The sequence below is a fragment of the Mesoplodon mirus genome (genome assembly GCF_964341445.2).
Source record: "Mesoplodon mirus genome assembly, chromosome: 8".
NCBI classification, from domain to species: Eukaryota; Metazoa; Chordata; class Mammalia; order Artiodactyla; family Ziphiidae; genus Mesoplodon; species Mesoplodon mirus.
Window position 1 is genome coordinate 4,217,087 of NC_138984.1, and position 27,011 is coordinate 4,244,097.

General features: G+C 50.6%; 1 protein-coding gene across 3 annotated transcripts; it reads right to left on the reverse strand.

Annotated features, from left to right (window-relative positions):
* Positions 1-13,880: 13,880 nt before the first annotated feature.
* ACKR3 (atypical chemokine receptor 3) lies at positions 13,881-26,322 on the reverse strand. 3 transcript variants are annotated; one of them, XM_082631081.1, is made up of 3 exons: positions 26,231-26,322; positions 25,080-25,122; positions 13,881-16,004 (listed from the first exon to the last, which is right to left on the reverse strand). In XM_082631081.1, the coding sequence occupies exon 3, from the start codon at positions 15,976-15,978 to the stop codon at positions 14,890-14,892; it is 1,089 nt and encodes a 362-aa protein (XP_082487207.1). In that variant the 5' UTR covers positions 15,979-16,004; positions 25,080-25,122; positions 26,231-26,322; the 3' UTR covers positions 13,881-14,889. The 3 variants fall into 3 exon arrangements, with proteins under 3 accessions (XP_082487207.1, XP_082487206.1, XP_082487208.1); XM_082631080.1 differs by lacking the exon at positions 25,080-25,122; XM_082631082.1 differs by lacking the exons at positions 25,080-25,122; positions 26,231-26,322 and adding an exon at positions 23,519-25,048.
* Between the last annotated feature and the right edge of the window lie 689 nt (positions 26,323-27,011).

The following is a 27,011-nucleotide window of genomic DNA, read 5'->3' on the forward strand; positions in this document are numbered from 1 at the left end:
CCTACTGTGTTGCCAGGCTTGGCATGAGACCCTGGAGGTACAAAAGGGCAGGAGGGGCCTCCCCAGCTGTCCTTCCCTTGGAATATGATCGAGTGAGAAGCACAGCAAACACACACTCCGCTGAGCCTTCAAATCTATGGGCATTTTGTAGGTCAAGTAACCGAAAGTAGGCCCTGCACAGAAGCCAATAACTCCCCATGGAAACGGCCATCTGTTGAAGGAAGTTCTGATTCGTGATTGGAAAGCAGGAGATACTTGGCCGCCTCTCGATACAAAACCTTCACAAAGTCTCAGGGCCTCTGATTGGCCTCCTCTAAGACAATCTCCCGTTTCAGACACTTCAGGACTTTTCACCAAAAACAAGCCATGTGGTTAGGGTGTCCAGCCTTCATAGCCCACCCTCCCTACATGGCAGGGGTCAGGCTTCTAAGTTTGAGCTTTCTAGCCACATGAGATCGATATTATTTTTATGAACTTCCAGGAAAAAGAATGGTCAGTTTAATAACCTTCAAGTGATCTTAGAAGACCCGACCCAGCTCTCAGAAAGGAACGACAGGGAAAACAAACCACGAAGTAAAAATCAGTGCACTTTCCTTTGCTTAGTTTTAAACCCACCTCTTCATCCTTCCTTCCCTTTGAGTGGAACCCCAAAGGCCCGATTTCCTATTTTCAGGTAGTCCTCCTGGGCTGCAATCCTGTTTGGCCTGCAGATAACTTCTGACTTTGGGAAATTCTGTACAATAAATCTATATATCATCAGGTATATCTGCTCTTGAAACCAAAGACTCAAGGACTTACACCTAACCCCATAGCTCAGCAAAGAGGGAAGAGGAAACAGAATTCTTTTGCAAATTGGGTTTGGGTTTCTGGCAGCGCTGGGGTTTGCTCTAAGCAGCTGGGCTGACCGTCTCAGAAAGCCCCCCGGGTCCCTGTACTGGTCTGCCTGGACTGATTTCCTTTTCCTGGCAGCTGCTGGAGGCAGTGGCCTCAAAACCAGCAAGTCCTAGGTTCAAAGTCAGGCTTCCTCCCCTTATATGCCTTGTGTGGGTTCCTTTATACATGAAGCAGGGGTGATAATCACATTCCATCAGGATTCCATGAGACGATGACATTGGGATGGGCTCAGCCCAGCGTTTAGCATCTAGATGGGAGCTTCCTCCCTCTCGTTCCCCTGCAAACCTCAGACTGCACAGGGCACTCCTCGGGACCTTGTCACCACCCAATCCACCGTCTTCAGTGGGCTGCTCCCATGGCACCATTGCTGGAGCTGCCAAAGCACCCAAAGCTTGAACAAAACTGCCAGGAGCTCCTGGTTTTGTGCACCAAGAACACAGGAGTTGTTTTTGTTTTTTCTTTTTTTTTTTTTTTTAATTAAAGTATAGTTGGTTTACAATGTTGGGTTAGTTTCTGCTGTACAGTAAAGTGATTCAGTTATACATCTATATACATTCTTTTTTATACTCTTTCCCATTATAAACCATGTTTTTGTGAATCATGTGGGCCTTTAAAAGTTGAAGCACATGGAGATATTTCACCAGGGACTTCCCTGGTGGCGCAGTGGTTGGGAATCTGCCTGCCAATGCAGGGGACATGGGTTTGGGCCCTAGTCCGGGAGGATCCCACATGCCACGGAGCAGCTGAGCCTGTGTGCCACAACTGCTGAGCCCACGTGCCACAAGTGCTGAGCCCACGTGCCACAGCTACTGAGGACCCCATGCCTAGAGCCTGTGCTCCGCAACGGGAAAGGCCACCACAGTGAGAAGCCCACACACTGCGACAAAGAGTAGCCCCCACTCACCGCAACTGGGGAAAGCCCTCACGCAGCAGCGAAGACCCAATGCAGCCAAAAATAAATAAATAAAAAATTTTAAAAAGAAAAAGAAAAAGAAAATTCATACACTGTTTAGTATCTTAGTTTTCAGGTCTCTGAACAGGAAACCACTGGATGCTGTAGAAACAGGGGTCCCCAACCCCCGGGCCTCGGACCGATACTGGTCTGAGGCCTGTTAGGAATCGGGCCGCACAGCAGGAGGTGAGCGTCAGGTGAGTGAGCAAAGCTTCATCTGCCGCTCCCCATCCCCTGTATTACCCCCTAAACCATCCCCCACCCTGTCCATGGAAAAATTGTCTGCCACGAAACTGGTCCCTGGTGCCAAAAAGGTTGAGGACCACTGCTGTAGAAGACCAAGTCCAAGGATGCCTGCTAAGGCGGGGCGTCGTAGCCTCCAGGCCCCCTTGGTTATCATTTCTGAATGTATCTAGAGGCCATGGCACAGGACACCATTGTTTAATGGGTTTAAACAATCATGTTCCTGCTTTCACTGTTTGTTGTCATGGCATCTCTCTAAAGGCAGCAGATTGTAGCGTGGAGAGCTTGGGGCTTAGTGGTAAAAGCTCTGACTCTCCTTCTTCTGTTCATTCATCTGTTTATTCAACAGCTCTGCATTGAGCACCTAGCAAAGAGTCAAGCACAGTGCTGGGCGGTGGGTGTGCAGAGACGATCTGGTTCCTGGTTCAGGGCGCTCACATCTAGCTGGGGCCACGGAACACAAAGGAAGGCAGGTCTAAGTGATGCAGGAGCCCAGAGGGACCATAACTTCTGTGACCACACGAACCCTGTCTTGAGTGTATACATTTATCAGACATTATGCCGTACAGTGAATACACTTTCTCTGAATTAATCCTCAAAACAAGCCCGTGAAAAGGATACCACCTGCGTCCCCGTGTTATAGTCATCAAAACCAAAGCTCTGAGATGTGTAACTTTCCCAAAGTCACACAGAGAGTAATGGAGAGTAAAACCCAGACCTGCTAGACCCCAAAGCTCTAGCATTTGGCAATCCCTTCACGTGCTGATTGTTTCCCCTTGTACCTGAGTTGCCGCCCACACCCCTTTCTGGGTCGTCTGCCATTTAAAACCCCCAAAGCACCTTGATGGTAGGGGTAGGGAGGTAAAATAATTCATGAGGCAAAGTATCATTAATACATTCCCGAGTTTTCTACACAGGGAAGTACTTGGTGAGCTAAGCAAGATTTTGATGCATTTTAAACAGCTCTGAACTTAATTTGAGGCTGAGATATGGTCACTTATTAAACATGATTGTTCAACTGATTTTCAGATTCTTTCGTGCAGCCAGGCTTAACCACGTGAGGTTCATAAGAGCCGTAGATCCTTGTCTGGCCCGGCTCCCACTCACCACGGGGCCACCCAGCCCAGGGTGCTGCTGCTTCTGGATCTACTGTATCACAACTCAGTGGGACCCGATTCCATGAGAGTCGGACAGCCCTGTTTTTTGCGGGTCCCTCTGTCCTACACAATGGTTTCAGCACAAGATTCGAGGCAGCCAGGCCCACCTGCCCCACGCGCATCCCCTGGCCACTCACGCTCGCCTTAGGGGATGTGGAAACAGGTCTAATTGCCTCTCCCGTTACTAGAGGTGCACGTGGATCAGTTCTAATCCACAAGCTCAGGCTCTTCCTCAAGTGATGGGTCCATGCACTTCTCAGACGTCTCTTCCGACTTGATTTTTCCAGCGAATGTGGAACACATTTCCCAGGATGGGTGGAAATGCACTAGAAGACTTGCCTGGATATTGTGTAAACCCAGGGTGAATAAACATTCACAGAGGAGACCATCTCCTCCCCCGGCTTCCCAAAGGGAAAGCTACTCATTTAGCAGTTTTGTCTCAGCACAATCTCACAATTTTAGTGCAATCTTAGTGCAATCTCACAATTTCACTGCAAGCCACTAACGTAAAGTTACTTTCCCATCTGTAAAGTTACAGCCATCTTTTCCAGCCCTTGAAAGGCATGATTGCTCTATTGGGGTCTCTCCTGAGACAGTGTTTTCCAAGATACTCAACTCAAAGCCATGGGCTCCTTGTTCCTGGCCGGACTCTGAATCAATGAATCCTGTCCTTGAACTTGACAAAGTCTCCCGCCCTTGGCAGGGAGAAGGTGGGGACATTCTTGATTCCCACCCATCACACCCAATCGCAGTTGATATTTTTCTTTTCAGTAAATTATTTTTAGCATCTTTCCAAGATGCTCCTTTCTCAAGGAGAACCGGGACTCCGGTTGGGCTGGACACCCCTGGAGAAATGCTGCCAGGACACAGAGTGCTGGGCATCCATTCATCCCTCATCCCCACGGTTGTATTTGTGTCCTCCAGCCAGTCAGTGCTGCCTGGAGCGTAACTCACCTGAAATCCACTATCCCAGGGACAATCCCCCAACCTCAGCTAAGACACTTGCCCTCATTGTGTCTGTTTCTTCTCTATAAGACAAGTGCTGGCCTGAACCCCAGAGTCTGGCATCCGAGAAGCAGAGTTTGTAACTTGCCATCAAAGAGCCTGGGGCTTTGGGGTTTGGTCACAAATGAGGGTGATGACGAGGCTGGTCTCCTCATGATTTGTTTCACCCAAAGGCAACTCAAACCAGGAAGATAAATGTACAAGGTCCCCACAGTAAGCTGAGCCTGGGCGGTCCAGAAATGATGGGTTGATTAAGTCAGCCTCCAGGCAGACTACCAGTGACCACACCTAATTACTCACTGACCACTCGTGGCCTGACCCTTGGAATTCCACACCTGTGAGTCACTCGCCCTCAGCTGCTGGGCTGTGTATCCTTCTCCAGCCCGCTTGTTAGTGGCCACCCTGCAGAGCTGGTCCTTCCGCCAGCACCAGGGCCTTTGGTCACCATCAGGCAAGAGATTAAGCCCTGAGTGCTAGAGAGGAGATATTCTGGGTTTCAGGATTCTACACGGGCAGTAGTAGAAATAAGGTGGAGTTTTACCCACGCTAGTGTCGAGTATTGGAATTTACTAGAAAGAAAACAGAAAAGAAAAATATCAACTGCAAGGGAGTGGGCGTGATGGGTGGGGATCAAGAATGTCCCCACCTTCTCCCTGCCAAGGGCGGGAGACTTTGTCAAGTTCAAGGACAGGATTCATTGATTCAGAGTCCGGCCAGGAACAAGGAGCCCATGGCTTTGAGTTGAGTGGAGAGAAGGTAGCATAGAGACCTTGGTAAACGGTGTGTGACCGTGTTGACCGTGCTGAAGAGCCATTCAAAGACCATGAGGCCACCCGGAGATCAGCATCCGGCAGGGAACGGAGTGGAGGTGGTACCCGAGCAGAGGCCAAGGCCACCCAGCAGGAGAGGCTCTGTGGCCAGGCACCACAAGTGGGAATTAGGATGACAGAGATGATGTAAAGCAGAGACAGGGAGGAAGGGACGGCCTGGCTCCTCCCGTGTGCCCACCCTCGTGCTGGGCCCATCCCATGGCCCAGGGTGGCCAGAAGCCGGGGACCAGGGGTCCCCCGAAGTGTAGTTTGTAGGCGTCACCCCTTCCGTGCAGAACATTTGGAAGGACGACTCTGTCATATGTGTGAAGGGTGCGTTGGAGGGACCGAGATAAACCAACCAATGAAACAAGAAAGGGCTTAAACTGAGGTGACGGCCCTGGTGGGAGAATGACAGGGCGACTGCAGACCTTGAGGGAAGACAAATCCCTAAGACAGCTAGCTTGCTTGAACTTGAACTGCCCGTGCGACACAGCAGGTCGACTGCACTGACTCACCCGGCACCACCCCATCTGAGTCAGGGCCCAATCAGGAGAAGAAATTTGAACAGGGAAGGTTTAATGTAAAGAATTATAAACTGTAACAAGGAATCACTGGCACACCTTCCCAAAACCTCACTACAAGGGCAGTAGAGAAAATAAAAAGAAATATAAATACACATGTGTGTATATGGATATACACATATATATCAATATATAAATGTATTCACCTTGACTACTCACTCACCTTTTACTTTCCATCTTCTAAAACTGCTACAAAATCAGAAGGCTTGCAGAGGGAGAAGCCAGTAAGAAACAAACCTATTTATGCCACAAATTCCAAAAAGCCTTAGAAATCTGAGCTGCCAGGTGCCAATGAGAGGGTGATGGGGCCCAGGGGTGTGGTGTGCAGCATACAGTTTGCAAGAACCAATTGCTACATTTCCAAGATGTCTGTGAGTCAGCTTTTAAACATGGCCATCATCAAAACTTAAATGATATAAACTTAGAATTTAAAGTATTTTATTAAAAACAAAGATAAAACTCTCAGGATGCATCACTTCCTCATTCTTCTATCACGTTTTGCCACCGTCTGCTCTTGAGGGGACCCCGGTCACTTGTGTCTATGTGAAGAAGTGCTACAAGCATCTCTTTCCAAATCTGCCTTCAGTGACGTCACATGGTAGCTTGAAATGGACCATGATGGGAATATTTCCACCACAGGAATCAAGACACAATAGAAATCAGAGCTGTTTTTTTCTTCCAGAAGGTAGTTGTTAAACATTTACCAAGATGCCACTGGATGAAACTGAAGACATATGATCTTAGACCCTCCCCATATCTCGCCCCTACTTCACACTCAGGAGATCACCCGTCCCAATCCAGATGGAAGAGTGTGTCCTATGGGGAAACCGAATCGGAGTCTGGGAAATCGGAGTCTGGGCTTTGGGAACTCGGGCACAGCAGACAGTGGGTACAGGAGGAAAGACTAAAAATAGGGCAGTTAAGCAAAATTGTCCCCCCAGATGGTGAGACTCGCTGACCCCCTTCCCTTGTTTCCTTTCCAGGATGCCACGCATCAGGGTTACACTTCCCTCACCGAAGGACGAAGATCTGGAAAAAGACCAGCCTGAGAAGAAAGCCCCACAGTCACTCACCCTCAGGGCACCGAGGTGAAGCATCTCGGCCCCATCAGCTAGTTCTTCCCCAGGGTTCGCTGGCCGCCAGGGCCCCTCAACGCACAGTCAGTCAGACTTTCAGCGTCTCACTGTGAACAGTGACTAGATCACCAAAGATCAGTAATTATTTGAGAAACATCTTAATGTGAAAGACAGAAACCAAAAGCAGCAAGCAGGCAAACCGGGGAGAAGGGCTTGGCTGGAGCCCAGTCCGTGCCAGGTCCCATGTGTGCAGGGCTGGGCTGGGAACCAGGACACGGGCTGATGATGTCCCCATCCCATTCATGGGCAGGAGCGTCCCTGCAGTGGGTTGACCGGTGTCCCCGCAAAAGACACTGCCAACAGGAGCCTGTGAATGGGGCCTTATTGGGAAAGGGTCTTTGCCTAGGAGTGTAGCTTGCACCTGGAGTCCTCCCTGCCTGAAGCCCCGATACTCCCACATGCCCAGGCAGTGGCCACGTGCCCTCCAGGGCATCCCCAGCCATCTTACAGACCAGGAACCCCAGAGACCAAGGGCAACAGCATGAGATCCTGTGTGCGGTGGGGAGCGAATGTGACAGAAACCCTAGGAAAGGCTGTCTAGGTGAGACCCTGAGAGCCCAGCTTTAGAAGTGGCCTCCGTGCCCTCCTCCATGAACCACCAGAGACCCTCCGGCTGCGATCTGCCTGCAGCAGGGCCGCCGAGCAGGACGGGAGCCCATGCTCTCTGAGAACCGCCCATTCCTTCTAGAAACACGGGTCTAGTGGTCCATCCTACAGCCGTGAGAGCTGAGCACCCATTCCCCGAAGCCTCTGTCTGCTGCCCACGTCCTTGTCCTGAAGCCTCCTCTTCTGTTCTCTGGGTGTGGGTGGCCATGATGACCTTGGCTTTTCACCTAGAAATAGGCTCCTATCACACAGTGATTAATGACATCAGTGTTGATTGACTTCTGGACACCTCAGATGCCTTCACTTTTCCTGAAAGCATTTACTTTTAACAGTGACGGCATTCCAGAAACCGTCCTGGGGACTGCCAGCCCACATCCGTCCCCTGGGCCTGCCCCCTGGGGTTCTGGCCACCCTCAGGCTGGGAAGGGAGGACCCCTCTTTGTAAACATTCCCTGATTCTTCCTGGGAAGTATCACTTCCCCCTCTTGGCTCTGAGCATCTCCAGAAGAGGCCAGCAGGAATTTTCTCAGCATCCTGCCCGTAACAGTTTCTCTGCATCTCATTGTCCATGTCCCCTTCCAGCCTGGGAGCATAGAAAAAAAGAAAAACTGGGACTTCCCTGGCGGTCCAGGGGTTAAGACTCCACGCTTCCAATGCAGGGGGCGTGAGTTTGATCCCTGGTCAAGGAACTAAGATCCCACATGCCACGTGGCGCGGCCAAAAAAAGTTTTTTTTTAATTTTTAAAAATTAAAAACAGAAAAAGAAAAACCAAAGCCACAGCTGTCTCTGACATGTTAAAGACAAGCACAGTGCCTGGCACACAGAGGGCACTCAGTAAGGCTCATCTGACCCATGACTGAGTGAACACACGCACAGATGGATGAATAAATTAATGGGAGCCAGTGTGGAATAAATCACAGGGAAAGATATTCACGGGCTGCACAGCTGGGCAACGGGCGATTTTTCATTGACACTCCAGCTCCGCACGAAATTCAAATTCTCATTAGCACACAGCCTAAAACACAATCCTCACTTTTAACCACGACCCTGAGAAAGGCAACGGTGGGGGAACCTTTAATGCCTTCTTCCTATTGATCACAGCCTCGCAAAAAGGAATGAAAAGCTTAGCTTCAAACACTTTGCTGTGAAAGGCTAAAAGGAAGCAAATTCAGCGTGGTATCGTGAGGCCCGGGTCCCTTTCAGACACACCGCGGCCACCGACTCGCCGGGTTTGTGACTCGCCCCGTGACATGCCGCCGTGCCAACACACATTCTGAGTCACCCAAGCAGATTTAATGCCCTCGCCACAATGACTCTCTCGGCCTTTTCTTCTAAACATGGTTAAAGGGAAGATTCCGACCTACCTAGGAAAGGATTTTAATCAGTTTAGTTCCGGAAATAACTATGGAAATTCAGATTTTTCCATTCTGCTGCTTCTGAACATTATATTCTAACAAATGGCTGATGAAGCCACCCCCAGCCCCGTTGTCTTTTTCCCCAGCCCATCGGGAGAAATGACTTGATTGGCAGTGCTTCTGAATCCCACATGGAAAGGTCTGCGTGAATAAGCATATGAAAAGGCAACAGAAATGAAGCTTTGGAAAATAAGAAAAACACCAAAATCGCCCATCACTCTTCACACATCCTACAGATAACCAGGCCCTCCCATGAAGAGCCCTCCCACCATCTCAGTCCTGGGGAAGCACGACCCTGAGAAATCTAGACAAGGGCGTGTGTACAGTGACCAACTGTACAATGTACGGGTGACCATAAACTCATCTGTAGACTTAAAACAAGCCTGGAAAGTACAGGGTGTGCTCGAGGTATGATACTGAAGACATACCAGGCTGCTTCGTAGTTAAGCACTGGGACAGCATGAAATGAATCATGCAAAAAGCTTGGGAAATGTTTGGGGATTCTTTGGGTGGCTTCCCAGCATTTTGCAGCATTCACCCCTTTATCCCGTCACTCAACAGTATTTACTGGCATAATTGCTCCTGTGACCTTTGCAAGAACCCTTTAATGGAGATGGAGAAGTCTTTTTTTTTTTTTTGTGGCTTCGCCACGCAGCTTGCAGGATCTTAGTTCCCCGACCAGGGATCGAACCCACTCCCCCTGTACTGGAAGCACAGAGTGCTGACCACTGGACCGCCAGGGACGTCCTGGAGAAGTCATTTTAAGGGTGAGAAAACTGAGGTTCGTGGAAGAACTGTTGCCAGCATCACAGAGCTATCGAGAGGCAGAATTGAATCTGTCACCCTGGTGTCCTCGAGCAGCCCTGTCACTAACTGTGTTCTTTCTGGGGCCTTTAAAACTAAATGGTGTAAATATTAAATTGAAAGGTAAAACCTCCCAAGGGCACTTCAAATGTTGACTAAAGTTTAATTTGCGTGTGCCTTTTTCACAAGCATGTCTTTAGCTCTTAACCAGATTTTGTGGAAGTAAAATCTCTTCAGGCACCATGAGCCTCTTGGTCTGAACCCTGCACAAGGACTGAGGTATGTCTTGCCCTTGCCTGTCAGCTCGCAACCTTCTGCAGAGTTGAGGGGCAAGAAAAGGGAAGCTGAGGGCTCTGAGGGCCCCTAGGATATACCCCCAGCCCCGGGATTGTCAAAGGGCCCTGCTCCGAGCGGATCGTAGGAAGTCAATGCACAGCAGCCAGAATGCGTGTGTCTAGTGGTTGGCTAATCCGAGACCAGGGTCCCTCAGTCTCAGCTCTAGTGACATGTGGGGCCAGTAATTCTTTGCTGGGGGCCGTCAGTTCATTGTAGGCTGCTCTGCAGCTTCCCTGGCCTCCACCCACCAGATGCCGGGAGCATCCCCACCCCCAGGGGAGACAACCAAAGATGTCTCCAGACTGCCCGATGTCCCCCAGGGACATAATGGCCCGGTTGTGGCAGATGTGCCTCACTCTTTCAGTCACTGCCCACAGGTAGATATTCTCTCCCAGTATTTCTCTGGAGTGCATTGTTTCTTGCAAAGAAAATGCAGACTGTGCCCCGAGGCTGTGGACAGAGTAGCTCTGGACCTGAGCACGTGCTCTGTGTGCCCCGGGCTGCTGGCGAGCACCTTGCAGAGGCTGTGGAACTGGATCATCCCAGGAACCTTGTGAAGCAGGTACGATTATCATCCGACTTTATGAATAAGGAAACTGAGGACTCCCAAAGATTCCCCAGGACATTAGTATTGAGGGCTCTTTGGGCCTCACGCTCAGCTGTCCCCACTCTAGCACAGGCCCTCACTTCCAGAAGGCAGACCTCAGTGCTGTGGCCCAGACAACGGCTAGACCACCCTAGACGTGACCGTTGAAGCCGTGTCCGTGATGCGTGTGTTAGTGACCCCGTATGGTAACGAACCCACGTGTGTGCGTGTGTGTGAGTGCATGAGAGCCGGCTCTAGGGGAGAAAACTCTTAGTATTTTACAGAAAAGTCAGGCCACCATCCGTCACTCAGAGAGAAAAAAAAAAATTGCTGCAAATACAAACTGCCTACGATAAGTAATTTAATGTCCTACGAGCCCTTACCTAAACTAGCATCATTCCATGTTAAATGTCTCTGGGTACTTTAGGATCCTGGCAGGCACTGCTTGTATGTGTACCATCAAGGGTATAAAGGAGCTTTCCTTGGAGGGTCCAAGACCACAGGCAAAGAGGAGTAAAGTGTTTTTTAATGCCGAGTGGACCTTTGCAAACATTTAGCTCTCCGAAAACCATTGCTCTGGAGAGATGAAATCTCAGGGGCTTGTATCCACACAGAGGCACCCTGGAGCTTAAGACTGAAGCCTGGTCCTTCCAGAAAGGAGCTCTAGGGACCTTCCTGCACTAATCAGCCATCCCACTCACCCCATTCAGGGCAGATTCACGTGTGTCCCCAAATTCTGTGATACTGGGCTTACCTTAGATGGAATGTCTCCTGGACCCCTGGTTGGGGGTCAGTGCCCTCACAGGAGGAGCCCAGCAAAGGCAGAATTTCCACATTCCTAAAATGTTGGGTCACATCCCTGAGCCGCTGTCTCCTGGGGAGACCCTGAGAAAAGGCCAGCTGCGAGTGAGTTAAAATTCCTCGCTGCCCCGTCAGAGATCTGAACACAAACATCCACGGGGTCTCATCCCAGCTTGCTGCCAGGCTCCTGCGAGGACTAAAGTCCGTCGGCCAGCAAAGAGTTTTATGCCCAAAGGATTTTCCACCTGGCGTTTTCAGTGGCATTATTTTTCTCCTTCACTTTCTGGGAACCCAGTAAATTGCTCATACGTTGAACCAAATGGAAAGCATTTATTCCTGACTGACAACAGACTGCCATCAGGGTGGCTTGCGGTGGTCCCGCTGGCCGCTGCCATTTGCAGCAGAGTGCCAGGCGGGAGGGAGGGGAGCGGAGAAGCTTCCCCATCTCGGGCTCCAGGCAGGGCCGTCGTGGAGCTGATGGCTGCTTTCCTCCCCAGCCCAGACCCCGCCCTACGCTGGAGCCCCCGACAGCCACGTGGGGTCCAAATGCCATCACTTGCTAAATGACTAGCACTGTTACGACTGCCTCACGGGGCTGGCATTTTCAAAGATCTGTCCAACACAAAGGATGCCAAAAGGATGGGCCTCCAATGGCAGAATTCAGACTCTGGCCTCTGTGTTGGAGGAGGGCCAGGGTCTTCTGCCCAGCCTTTCTTCCCCACCAGCGCCCACCTCGTACCCCAAACCTGGCACATGGCCTCTGCCCACTCCACATCCACATCCATGAGGTGGACAGAAATGGTTTAAAATGTTAACTGATGATGCCCCCATGGATATTCTGTACCCTTGACCTGGGCCTCTATCATCACATCTGCAGTGACATCATCCAGTACCGCTGCTCCCGAGAAGGATGTTATAGCCAGAGATCAAAGGGAAGCCTTTTGAGTCTGGATAAGCAAGTCTTCAAGCCCCAGGCAGGGCAAAGAAGGGGATTTCTGGAAGGACCGGAGAGACCTTAGTCACTGGAGCATCCCACAGATGGAGCCTGCATCCCGGAGACCCGTAGGGGTCTGCGACACTGCGTGCTGAGCCCCGTGGGGAGACGAAAAATCTACATGATGCGTCTAGATTCAGTTCAGCCTCCCTCCCTCTGCACCTCAGTGCAGGAGGAAGCAGCTGGTGATCCTCCTGGGCTTCAGAGAAGGCAAAAATGCAGAAAAGAGCCAGGGGCAGTCCCCCGAGTACCCGAGTATGCCGTGGTCCCGAGAGGTATGGAATGGCAGAAAGAGACCCTTGAACAGGGCTGTCAGAAGGAGCCCTGCATGAGGACCAGGCAGGCAAGAGGACATCTCAGCAGATGCCGGCAGGGATGGGGGAGGTGGGCATCTCTGAACTGACCCAAGATGGGGCCTCAAAATAGAAATTCAGTTGAATTACTTCTGTTACGCCTATTGTAGAGCTGAGCTTGGGGTGCAATCAGCGCCCACTTCACACTGACTACAGGCTAAGTATGTTTCTGTCTGAATTTAGGCCACTAGAAAGCACAGAGCAAACTTGCAATCCTTTTCTATTCTCAGGAGCCTGTATTTGGGTCATAATTTTCTCTGATTTCACTTTGCCATTCTGCTCTTATTTCTCCTTGATCTTGGGGTCTCACCTATGGTTATACCGTTATCCCACTATCCACATTATTATCTGACCTGAATCCTATTTGGAACAAGGCAAGGCACATATGGACCTGAGAACATATGTGTGTATCAAGTAGATAGTCAAAGTAATTTATAACCCAGGTTTCAAAACTCTCAGGCATAAAGCCCTCTGAGAAGGGGGAACCTTCCTGCAGGAGGTTGGATCTAAGGCCTGGGGGCTGCAGGGGGCTATCCGCTGTGGGCTGACAGGGGAGCTGAAATGCATGAGGTGCTTTCCTATAGGATAGCAGCCCCCAAATTCACAGGTGAGGTTTGGATCCTGGTCCGGATCGACCTTTATGTTGGCAAATAGCTCTCTATGCTCATCGGTCCCATCAGAGGTGGAGCTGGTCAAGGCAGCATTGGGGCACCAGATCCTTCTCTGAGCTCCTACCCAGGCCCAGCTGCTGAAGCCCCCGCTGCTCCTGTGGCCCAGGTAGAGTTGGTGAGGGCACAACAGAAGCGGCCATTCTGAGATCGCTCTTTCAAACTACTAGTAAAGTGGGTTTACTTGGTGATGCACAGGCCAGGAATTTACTCACTGCAAGGCTGGAAGAAGAGGGTCATGGATGGGTTAACTGTTAAATGAAGAGTCTGTTTTGACCAGAGAAAGAGAAAGAATTTAAACCACAGAACCTTGGCAGGGACGGTTCAAGGCCCATGTCGTGTGGCCTGGGGGAACACGGGGCATATACGAGGATCAGTTCTGGGACCCAAACCCTTTGGGCAGACAGCAGGTGGGGACATTTCTGTACCAACTCTGTGTTGACAGGGGCACCTACCAGCCATCTCCCTTCCCTCAAACACAGGGCATGAATTAAAAATAAATAAATAAATAAAACACTCACACTCAAATTTTTCTCCTTTTATATCATTTCATCCAAGTTAATCTCTTAGGCTTTGCCTTTATGGTAGTACTTTTTTCTTTAAACACATTTATTAGGTGGATCATCTATGCTGTAAATATTTGTATTATTGTCAAACATGCCACCTAATGCCAAACATGCTCTTAAAACTTAGACCCGAATGCCTTTTTAGGAAAAAAAAATCTTTATTAAAAAAAATAACTTACAAATGGAAAGAATTCTCTGAAATACAAGGTTCGTTTTGTGTGCCATGTTACAGACTGGAGTAGTGTTGCTTTCTTTATTTTCAACATAACTTTACAATAATATTAATGTCACAAACTGCATTACAGAGCAGTTTTCGTTCCATATCCCAGACCGGGCCAAAATACCACACAGATATAAAACTATCGTAAATAAAACATTTCAGCCAAGACTGGCATATATTTATATATATATATTTATATGTATGTGTATTTGTGTGTGTATATATATATATATATATACACTTTCAAAACAGCTAACAATTAATGTCATCCTTAGTCAAAACGGAAGTCAAACTAATCTCAAAACTACAACATTGAATATATGTCAGCATTATACCTCCCATACAATATTTAAAATATATTTAAACTTTCAAATACATTTAGAAGGTACATCAAGAGTGAGAAAAATAAAGTCTCAAGATTTAAATACAAACCACCATATAAAACCTTCAGGGAGCACAGAAAAGTCCTATTTTACAGAAGTGCAGGCAAGCCCGTTCCGCAGCTGGTGTGACAAGCAGTGGGGACTGCTCAGCACAGCCCCGCATGGTGGGTGCCACTCCGTCGGGACACACGGCCACACGACAGACAGCCACATTGGCACGAGAGAGAGAGAGAAAGGAGCCACAGGGACACATGTTCCCCTTTTCACGAAACTGCAGCATCAAGCCTGAAGCCACTTTGCTTTACTGTGGAAAATGACGCAGCCCAGTGCCCTGCTGGGAGCCGGCACACACGTCCCGGAGGCCGTGCAGATCGCATCACTTGGTGCTTTGCTCCAAAGCCGAGTACTCGGTCTCCGACACTCGGGAGGCATCGATGAGCTTGGTGAGACCCGTTTTGGCCGAGTACTTGAAGATGAAGGCTTTCATCAGCTCGTACCTGTAGTTGCGGTTGATGAAGCTATAGAGCACGGGGTTGACGCAGCAATGCACCAGGGACAGGCACTGCGTGACGTGCAGAGCCGTGAAGAGGAAGTTCTCCAGCTGGCAGGTGAAGGGGATGTAGTGGAGGATGGAGAAGATGTCCAGTAGCACCACGACGTGGTAGGGGAGCCAGCACACGAGGAAGACCACCACGTAGGAGAAGATGATCTTCCGGCTGCTGTGCTTTTCCTGGTCGCTGGAGGAGGAGATGGCTCGGGCCAGCAGGAAGTAGAAGATGGCAATGATGGAGAAAGGGAGGGCAAAGCCCAGGACCACGGAGATCAGCTCCATGCTGATCAGCCACTCCTTGACGCTGTGCTCGGGGTAAAAGGACCGGCAGTAGGTCTCATTGTTCGAAGCGGACGTGACAGTCTTCAGGTAGTAGGTGTCGGGCAGGGACACACAGAAGGCCAGGAGCCACGCCAGGACACACACGGCGCGGCGCACCATCTTCTTCTTGCGGCTGGACGTGTTGGTGAAGTAGGCGACAGAGAGGTAGCGGTCCACGCTCATGCACGTAAGGAAGAAGATGCTGCCGAAGAGGTTGATGGAGAAGATGAGGTGCGTGACCTTGCACGTGAGCTCGCCCATGGGCCACTGGTTATGCTGCACGAGGCTGACCACCCAGACCGGGATGGTGACCACCACCCACAGGTCGGCGATGGCCAGGTTCAAGACGTAGCAGTGCGTGTCGTAGCCCGTGGTCTTGGCCTGGATGTTCACCCAGACCACCACGGAGTTGGCGATCGCGCCGACCGCAAAGATGAAGGTGTAAATGAAGGAGAGCGCGTACGGCAGGACGTTCTTGCTGGGCGTGCTGGGGCACTGCACAGTGTCCACGACGATGCAGTCACTGCTGTTGCACGGCCAGCTGATGTCGGAGACGTTCCCCGGTTCCGAGTAGTCGAAGACGTGCAGATCCATGGTGTCACGGGCAGCGATCAAACGGCCTACGTGCAAAAGCAAATGAAAGGGTGGAAGACCAGAACGGCTCCATTAGCAAACACGCCAGATCTGTAAAACACTTTCCCAGTGCCCCCTGTGTGCTCGGCGGTTTCCCGGTAGTTCCCTAGTATCTTTGCAAAGAAAGGAGAGAAGAAACCAGGCACAACGGAATCTGCAAAAGAAAACACACCCAGATTCCAAATCCCTGTGAATCTAAACTCATCTCTCTCAAAGAGAGAGACAATGTTTGCTTTCTCTGTCTTTGCAGGGCTGTGTTCTCAAGACATCGCCAGCCTGGCTGTGCCCAGGGTGTGAAACCGACACAGTCCAGAGGCCAGGGGAACATCAGGTACCGAGCCTCAGGCCCAGTAGTGCTGAGGGCCAGCTCATTCTCTGGCGGGGATGGCAGAGCCATCTCACCTATGTCCCCAAGAGTGGTGGGGTGGATCCGTTCTTGGCACTGGTGTATTACAAGTGTCCTGCGCGCCTGTCTCAGGTCCACTGCGGTTTGCAGTCCGGAGGCCCCTGAAGATGCGGGCAGCGTATGGTATGCCCTGCAGTTTCCCTGCACCCCAAACCTGCAGCCTCTGACTTTGCCATGTGGTTCACAACTCAGGGCAACCAACCACCTGTCTCAAAGTGTGGGCCATTGCCTAGTTTTCCATCTTCTCTTTGTCCAACTGCTTCAAGAGTAACTGGTGCCAAGACCCAAAGCACAAAAACCACCACCTGCTGCTTCTCTTGAGGGGCTGACTTTTCTCGTCTTCCCTGCTGACCCGGCATGAGGTCAACACTCTCAGTTGTCACCATTTTAACACCCATGGAGAACTCAGGCCCGAGGCTCCACTATGCCTGGAAATGATTCCCCCACAAACACCAGCTTCGAGAACTGCCCAGGGCTGTCTTCTGCTGACTGGTCCACCCAAGGGCCCTGAAATACCTCCACCACCTGCCATGGGATGGCAGCCTCACTGCATGACTATGGGAAGGAAGATGTAAAATGAAACTATTCAACCTGAGGGTGCCCTGATGGGAGTTAGCACCTAGAGTAAGGAGTATGTGCTTCCTTTTCACCTGTTGCGGGTAATGACTGACCACGAGTCAAGCTTATTTTCCAAGTTCATTTAAAGTGGACTCCAGGACTTCCCTGGTGGCACAGTGGGTTAAGAATCCATCTGCCAACGCAGGGGACACGGGTTCGAGCCCTGGTCTGGGAAGATCCCACATGCCGTGGAGCAACTAAGCCCATGCTCCACAACTACTGAAGCCCATGCGCCTAGAGCCCGTGCTCTGCAACAAGAGAAGCCACCGCAGTAAGAAGTCCACGCACGGCAGCGAAGAGTAGACCCCGCTCGCCGCAACTAGAGAAAGCCCGTGCACAGCAACGAAGACCCAACGCAGCCAAAAATAAATTAATTAATTATTTAAAAAAAAATAAAGTGGGCTCCAGGCCACATATAAGAGCTCCCAGAGGATGAGGACTATGGTCCCTGGGTCAGTGCCCAGGTGACCGGGCTAAGGGTCTGCAGAGACCCAGCTGGGAAAGCACCCAACTGGCGATCAGACCTTCCTGGATTGGGATTCAGGTTCCTCACTCATTAGTGTTTAATTTGAGACGAGCTAACCTGTCATTTGCCGCTGCCTTCTCAGGACACCAGCACGCATCTCACGGAGCTACCTAAGAATTCACGGGCCTAAGACAGAACCTAACGGAAGCTCAAAACTTCATCCCTGCCCCTCCCCCTCTCTTTATCTATTAGAAAGCACAGGCTCACTTAGCTTTTGCTCCACGTTCAAAACTGACTCTTCCCAGCTGACGGGAAACGTCCTGCCCTGGAGGAGATGCAGGAGCCGCGCAGAGAGCGCAGTTTGATGCTCTCACCCCCAGGCTTCATGAACAGAATCCCAAGAAGTAAGACCGTCTACTGCGTCCCAGGGCTGCCTCCAAACTCACGGCACAGGACCTGCTCTTGAATTCCATTTAGGGAGACAGCCCTCAGGCTCCTCTCCCTTCTCCTCTGTGGGTTGTAAGTGGCCGCTGGTTCCCCTCCTGGTGACCTGACCACGCCTCAGTGTCCCCTGCTGCTGATGGAGACGGCTGGACCTCCCAGGAGGTGGTTGGAACCGTGGGCCCTGCAACCGGGAAGCCTGGTGGTCCTCAGTCACCCCACCAGGAGGACCCTCGGGCCCTGGGACCACCAACTTGTCCCAAGACCTGACCTGTAGCGCACCCACGCAGAGTCAGCCAGGTCAAGTTAGGACAAATAAACTCCTCGCGTTAAGAGACTTTGGAATGCCCTGTCCTAAGATGCAGCTCCAGGACCCCAAGAGGACGTGGACACACAGAGGACGCCTCTGAGAAGCCAGGCCCCCGGCCCACTGGATGGGCCTCAGGGCGGGCAGCCACCCCCAGACCAAGCCTTCAAGGTACCACTGCCCCTCCCGCTGCCCGGGCTGCTCACCTGCCTGCAGCTGGCTGTGCCCGCTGCACCCCGACCCCAGAGGAGGGCAACAGAGGATTTGCACTTTCCTCTCCTGCCTGGCTCTAGCGTGGTGACACTTTTCCCCCATTGCCTTAAAATGAAACACATTTGCAGCATGGCTTAGTTTTATAAAGCGCTTTCACCCCGTGACCTCATCTGACCCGAGTCCCTGCAGAGCAGCTAGAGGACGAGCCACAGCCCCACAGAGGTGGGCAAAAGTGGGCTGGGCCCTAGCTGGGGCTCTTTCGTCTGCCTGCGCTGGCACAGCCCTAGTAGGTCTCGGCGGACACAACCAGAAACCCTGTAGTTTGGGTCATTCACAGGGGCTGGAGGAAAAGGAAGGATCCCCAGCTTTTGTTGGCCTGACTTGGATGCCATGTCCTCACCTCTGTCTTCAACCCAAGGAGTCATTCCGCTTGCTGGGACACTCTTGTGCCCTGCAGGGTCCAGGTGGCGGGGCACTGCTCAGTGTGGACAGAGGGACGCATGCACACAGGGGACCTCGGGGAAATGTCAGGTGTCTGTGTCCCTCTAGGACCCCACTTCTCCCACACAACAGACCGTCCGCACTCACACCACTGGGGCTGGGCCAACCCTCGGTGTTCCCTGAGCCAGAGCCGAGGTGGGAAAGGGCTCAGGGACCCTGAATCGGTCCTTTGGTTTCTGCCCTCTGGGTGATGAAAACCTGATTTAGTGATCACTGGTCCTCTGAGCCCAAAATGTTACTTGTGAACCAGGCACATCACTCCCTGCAGCCGTCCTTTCCCCTCGCTCCTGGACAGCATGAGGGAATCTTCCAGAAAGGGCTGAGGGGAGAGCAGAGTCTGGGGGGCTCCTCACTGGAGCTTGAAAGCCAATTGGCCGGGCTTCCCTGGTGGCCCAGTGGTTGAGAGTGCACCTGCCGATGCAGGGGACACGGGTTCGTGCCCCGGTCCGGGAAGATCCCACATGCCGCGGAGCAACTAAGCCCGTGAGCCATGGCCGCTGAGCCTGTGCGTCTGCAGCCTGTGCTCCGCAACGGGAGAGGCCACAACAGTGAAAGGCCTGCGTACCGCAAGAAAAAAAAAAAAAAAAGAAAGCCAATTGGCCCCACTGATCAATCATCCATCACCGATCATCAATCACCGATCATCCATCACTGATCACCCATCAGCCCAGGAGATGAAGCCAGAGGTCCACACCTTGACCACCAGCCTTCTGCTGGGGAACCCACCCACCCCGACCCCAGGGCAGAGGCTCCAGAGAAGGAAGAGAAGCACCAAGAGAGGAGGTTAAACAAGCAGTGCAGTAATCCCATCCTTCCCGGATTTCAGTGGGAAGCCAAAGAGGGAAAAAAATGGACAGAAAGCCAGATGATAGCGTAGCTTCAGTCATTTAGTATTTTACATGCATTCTGTTTTGGAAACAAACAAGGGCTCTTTCCAGAAAAGAGAATATTATGATATAAAGACAATCTGCCATGTTACGTCCAATGTGGTCCGTGGCCATCTGAGCATGTGTCCTGGAGGTCTGGGGCTAACGGTGTGCGCCCCTCGCCGCCCCACTGAAGACAAAAATCTTCCTAAGTCACTGGCTTAGGTTTTAACAAGTGATGCTCTCAGAGCTCCTGACCCGAACAAAGACGTGACACAGCAACTACGAAATATCGACCCAGGCCCCTGGTTCCCCAAGACCTGGCCAAACCTGAGGGAGGAGGGGGTGAGGGAGGCTTCCCACCGACCCCCTGGGGCCACTCAAAGCCCCTGAGATCCTGCACCAGAGTCTCATCTCCAGGAAAAGCGAGAGTGGGGATCACCCCATCCACTATGGAGTGCCTGTGCCAACCGGGAAGGACCTGCAGGCCTGACACTCCTCGTACACACAGTGACACCTCCCAGCCGTGTGGCGGGCTGCGGACCCCAGGGCCTGGAGCAGACACCCTCATCCACTGGGACCTGACCCCCTCTGCTGGAATAAACCAGCAGTTCTGTTCCCGTCAGCTTGGGCCAGAGCTGAGGAGGGACTTCTGGGTGTTAGTCCCACCTGCCCACTGCCTGCCTCCCTGTGGGCCAGGCCCCCCACCGGGGTGGACAGGAGAATGAGAGACCACTTCTGACACAGGTCATAACATCTGCATAAAGATTCCTGATGGAAGGAAAAAATCGGGGCTTGGAATAAAAGATTTTTACCATTGTTTAATTTTACAAGTTCACACGTTCTCCTCTCAAAATATATATTCCCAGGTCCCCACATGTACATGCAAAAATGCTTACTGAAGCACTATTTATAAACAAGCAAAAAACTAGGGACATCATAAGTGTCTACCCATGGAGGACAACAAACCACTGTCTGGAATATAATACAGCTGTACAAAGAAATAGGAAACCTACTTTTACGAATGTGGAAAGTTACACTTATACATATACCATAATCTCATGTATGTTAAAAAAACCCAAAATTATGTGTATTTTTATAGATAAATATATGCGTGTAAAGGAATGGGAAAAAGATCTGTAGTAAGTATAACTTTGGGCTGGGAGTGTGGGATGAGGGGACAAAGGGGAACTGTAGTTTCTACTCTATACACTTCTGTATGATTTGAAACTTGCCATCAAGAATTCTGTAAATGTGAATAGAGGGAGGAATGTTCCCCAGAACAATAAAGATTCACGGTCCATTTTTTTCTAGACCAGGGAGATCCCACTGAGAACAAAGCAGTAATCATCACTTTTCATTCCCTTTTCCCCAACACGTACTGCTTTATCTCACCGAACCCCCCTCCAGGGATCACTTCCCATAGATTCCATGCCCAACACCTGCTTCTGGAGAGCATCACACTTCCGCCAGGACAGGAAGTGGATTTTCCTACAGCCTGAGGATGGAGGACCAGCGTCCGTCCATCCCGCCTCCCCCACCGGCCTGGGGTCTGTAACTCATCTGCCACTCGCATCCCCAAATGGTGGAAGGGAGATGCACCACTCATTTCTCAGGCTTATTATTCATCAGTCAAGTATCCTTGGCAACCACTTCAAGCAGCCTGACACATTCAGCTGCCTCCAAAGGGTTGCCCTGCGCTCACCAGGCCAGCTGGGGGCAAAGCCAGAATGAAAATCTCCAAGTTCAGGGTCCCCATGGGGTGGCAGTGTGGCCTGCAAGGAATATGTCCTTTCACTGGCCAAAAGTCATTCCCTCCAGGACACAGACTGCCACGTGTTCAGGTGTCTGGCCGGTGTTCCCCAAAACTGCCTTCAGTATGTTTGCAATGTCCCATCACAGTCCCGGAAGACCCTTCCCGACCAACCCCTGAGCCCCTCCCGCCCCCAATAAATTCCATCCCAAATATCCCCTCTGTTTCTCCCGCCTTCTCCCAGCCCGGCCACGCATCTCCGGTCTGTGTCACTGGGCTACTGGCGTGTCTCCCCTCCTCCTCAAGCTCCCACCCCACAACGTCTTACTCTCTGTGTACAGAGCAGCCAGCAATGGCACCTGGACAAAGTAGGTGTTCAATGAATTCATAGTCAATGAATCGACAGTGAATGAAGCTCCCCCAAGACCAGAAATCTGAGGTTATCAATGGAAACGGAGGCCCAGAAGAGACTTTTCTGAAATCCTTACGGAGCTAAGATAAACATCGCTGGTTTCTAGGTCCCCAGATGTTTGTGGAGCCCCTTCTGTGAGGGGCACTGCTCTGGGGCATAACAAACTGGAATCATCCCACCCGCCTGCCCCCAGGAACTCGCCAAGTAACCGAGAGGCTCAGGAAGGCAGGAGGGCGGTGCTGGACAGCCCTTGAGCACAGTGGTGAGGGATTTCCACCCTGGTGGCTGATGGGGACCCCCAAGGAGAAAGGGGGTGGTGGGATGCTCAGGGATATGCCATGACGAGGGTCACCGAATCTGGCTGAAACAGTCAGGCGGGGCCTGTCCACGCAGGAGCCACCAAGGCCTTGAGCAAGGGACTGGCTTTGGGGCAGAAAAGGAGGAAAGAGGTGACACAAACCACGGAGAAGGCTTGCGCTGGAGGCTGGGTGCAGGTCGGACTGGAGGCAAGCACCAGGATGCCGTGCAGAGAGGCCAACACGGGCCAGGCCGCCCGGGGCACCAGCTCGGATGCCAAGGGGCCCTCTGGACCCTCCAGGACCCCTGCCTGCAGGTGGCCTTCTTTACTGGTCTTCTGCAATTGGGACTTGTGTCCTCCCAGGATGGAATTTCACGGAGCAACTCAGTGTTGTCCTAACAAGATCACCCAGCTCAGCTAATCTCACTGCTGGGCACCTGGAAACTGAGGTCAGACGGGCAGCAGGACCTGCAATCTCAGTGGTGTGGCTCATACCAGCTCTTTTCACTCTCCCCACTCCCCAGGGGCTCTCCAGTGGCACTCAGCCTCTGGTCTCCTGTGAAAGCCCTGCCCTTTCCACTACTCAGCCCAGTGCAATCTGCATAAAGAGGGCCCGCATCATCTGTAAAGGTCATTAGGAAACTGCAGGTCACTGGGGTTTGTTGCACTTCTTACCAATACTGCATTTACCTCTACGGGAATGTCCAGGAAAGCTTCAGCCCAAGCTTGGGAGGCCACCTGCTGGGGCTGAGAGCAGAAAGGGGGCGGTGTGTCCCCACCCCGTGTGGCCCAGATAGAACAATGCTGTCCTGACTGCTTATTTTACACAAGTAAAGAATTGCTCTGAATCCCTTGAGAACTTAAAAAAATAATAGAGAGAGAGAGAGAGAGAGAAAGAAAAATCCAAACCCTAATTCAGATATGGGCTACCTATTTCCAGAGTCCTCAGACACACTACACATTGACACACAGGGCAGCCTTGTCCACTGTAAGTATTTGGGGAGATAAAACGAACCCCACATCCAGAAACTTGATCTGTTCTATTGTGCTTAGCAGCCCAACAGGGAAGCAGTGCTGGACCCAGAAGGGCAGATCCAGAGATTCCCACGGCACAAAAGCAGCCGTCTGGGTTGATATGTGTAACCAGAGCCCTAATTCCCACCCAGCTTAATATCAGGATGAGGTAGTGGGAGGTCAGCCAGCCCAGGACAGCCACTCACCTCTGGCTACACACAACGGGGTTCCCAGGAGAACAGGACGCAATCTTAGACAAAATTAAGGGAAGACCCGGCGAAGTTTTCTGTTACAATAAGAGAAGTGGAAGATGCTAGCCAGCTGGCTGGTAGGGCCCTCACCATGTGTTCCCCATGCGGCACCCTGCACCTTTATCTGTCCCTTGACCAAGAGCGGTCCAAGGCCACCTGAGGTGGTCTCAGCCCCTCCACCTTTAAATGCTTGGAACAAAAAAAAGGGGTCAGCTTCCAAACCTACTTGGGGCTCAGCAAAATTTTCACTATAAAAATATGTAATTCTCTCATCACTTTAAGAACCAAGCAACGTTTGTTTTTTTCCAATTCTAAGCTAGTTGATTCTTATGTAACCAAAGTATCAAAGATTCCCTGCAGAAAACCATTAAGTATTCAAAGTCAGAGGACTCCCCCTTTTTTCCTTCCTTTCTTTTTTTCTGCTTGCTTGCTTTTACTTTAATAAAACATATGTGTCCCAGAGCTACAATTTCCTGGAATTTAAAAACACTTGACATGACACACAAAGTTCCACCTACATACATGCAATTCGATTGGAAGCGCTTCTGATACTGTTTTTGCTCCTGAGTAAAACCAAGCTCCTTGGTTGCCTGTATGAAAAGTACAAATACTTTCTAGCCCCAAATTCCATCTGTGTTCTGCAAAATCACTGAGAACCATCGCAAGCCCTGAGTTACTCTTGGGGCTCACAGAATGACTCTCTTTCAGTCTCAGGTTTGAGTGACCAACTTCCCTCGTGTCTCCTGGAAAACGGGAGCCTCTCTGCCTGGAGTGATCACACAAAAAGCCACTGTTCCTGATTAAGTAGGTTTTTTTGTTTGGGTTTTTTTTTTTTTTTTTTTCATCCAGAAAGCCTATACTTTGCCTGTTCTGGACCTGATTAGAAACCATAATACCTTCTCCAATTTTTTCAAGACTTGCTGTTAATATGGGATAACCTCACCTCCGAAGTCCTGACTCAGTTAAGCATCGTCATGCTGCCTGCGCTGTACTTTCTGGAACTTTTTTAAAACTACGACTGCAATGCACACCCCTTTAAAAAAAATCAGATGGGTGGCAAAATACAGGCATTTCTCAATTTTCTTTTGCTCTTCCACTCTAATCCTGTGCAGCCCTCCTCCCCCACCCCGGTTTCCAGGAGGTTGTGGCATCAGGCTCCGCAGTTGTGTGCACACTGGAGTGTTTATGGCAGAGACTGGGGAAAAAAGAACAAATTGTTTCCAAGCTAGAGCTCCCATGTGCAACTCTGCTTCAGAAAAAGGCTCTGCATCTGGGTAAGCTCAAGGGCTGATGAAAGAAGGGCAAGCAGTTTATCCATTTAAAATCTACGGGAAGTTAGGCACAGACACCAGCAGCCTCCACTTTCCTTTCTAGGCAAGCCTATTTGATCTCTGCATTTTCCTGGAATAAATAAAGGGACACAAAGGCAGCATCGGCACATTTAAAAAGAAAAAAAAAGTTACCACATTGAGATTTTGCAGAATGAAGTTTCAGGGGATGTCAGGGCATCAAATACCTTCAAAGGGCTGTAAACCATTTCAGGGAGGCCTCTTCTACATCTGGAAAACGTAATTATCCTGGTGTGAGCAAATGAATTGAGAGAAAAGAAGGAAGGAAAGAAGAAAGAAGGAAGGACAGACGGAAGGAAGGAAGGAAGAGAGAGAGAGAAAGGAAGAAAGGAAGGAAGAAAGAAAAAGAAAAAGAAAAAGAAAGAAAGAAAGAAAGAAAAAAGAAGAGAGACAGCCAGTCTGACTTTTACAACTTCTCATTCTCCCTGGAACTTACAAGTCTTGGCTAACCACCCAACCCTGACCTCACTGCAAAGTTTTTACTTTCTGTCACCCCTCAGACCTTTATGCGGGCTAACAAAATTCATGTTTTACTTCAAGAGTATAATTAAATTGCAAAATCCTAGACTTGTGTGTGTGCCTTTTTTTTCCAGCTGAAGTTGGATTTAACACCTTCTGAGCGAACAATAGATACTCAAATTAGATCAGGAGGGATGCAGTCAAGAGACAAGACCACCGAGCTGTATTTAACATTCACCCTTACAGCTTCCGGACTTACAGGCTCTGGTAATCCTCCAAAGCAGTGAATTCAAACCCACTCTGAACCCAAAGAGATTCTCAGCCCAGTTTTCTTCTTCGCTCAAGGATGCCTCTTCATACATGGTACATCTTTCTGGAATTACACATTCACTGCCAATTCTATTTCCCAGTGGATATACCAGAAGCGATATACCAGAAGCAAAACAGGTAGGCAGCGGTGCCAAACTGATCCCAATGCCAACTTTGAGCAAGCTGAATGGACAGTCTGCCTTCTTGTGAAGTTCTCTGCTTGCAAATAAACCCCAGATTCCTCAATCCAACAAACACACACACACACACACACACACACACACACAGAGTGCCTTCCACTTCAGAAAACTGCCCTTTTTACTTTCTGCAGCCAAGGTGAAGCCCCAAGTTAACAACCGCACTCTGCGATGCAGCCCTGCAACACGCAGCCTGTGCTTTCAGAAACCAGACCTGCAGACTCTCCAACACCCATCACAGCTTATAAAAAAGAAGAGCTCTGAAAAAGACCATTAGCTTAAGAGCAGAGCCCCTGCCCGCCAACCTCCCTTCCTTTCTAAGCAAGGCTGCTGACCCAGCACAGTTTCCTTACCTCCCGGCTGGGCTCCGCTCCGGCTTAGGGCTCAGGGCTCGCCTTCCCAGCTCCTGCGCTCACTGCCTTAGGGCTGAGCACTTTGCAGGAAGTGTGAGCTCTCGGGCTGCAGACTTGCGTTATATACACTGCAGGGAGGCGGCCTCTAGATGGCAGCTTTGTAACCCGCATCTCCTCCCTCCCTCCCCCAGCCACCCCCTCTCTGCGCGCGCGCACACACACACACACACACACACACACATGCTTGCATGCACGCACACACTTGCACCCGCGCACACACACCCCTCTTGTAAACCCCGATCTGTCATTTCCGGCCAAGCTCTCCCACACAAGCACACTCTTGGGAAACCCCAGCCTGCCTTCATTTGCAAAGTTTAATGAAGCTACGAGGTCCAGACCCCGGGGGGGAGATGTGTCAGCAGATTTAAAGAAAACGGCAAAGAAACCCTAGTGCTTTGCAAAATCATCAAATATTTATCTGGTCTCAGGTATATCTTTAATAATCCCATTAACACCAAGAATTCCTTTGAATGCCTCGTAGCTCTAGGGAAGACTTTGTTCCCAAGACAAATTGCTCTGAACTTCTGAACTTCGGTGTTGATTTACTAAGCCTGGGTTGTCTTTGTTAATTCCTCCAAAACAGAAGTAACAATTTTGGTATGGGAGCAATGAATCTGTACCACAGCGTATACAATCAAAGTGAGGGAAAGAGTCTTGTAATAGATTTTAGTAGAGTTTATTTAAATACTTTTACTTGTAAAGGACTTTAGGTCCAAAAACC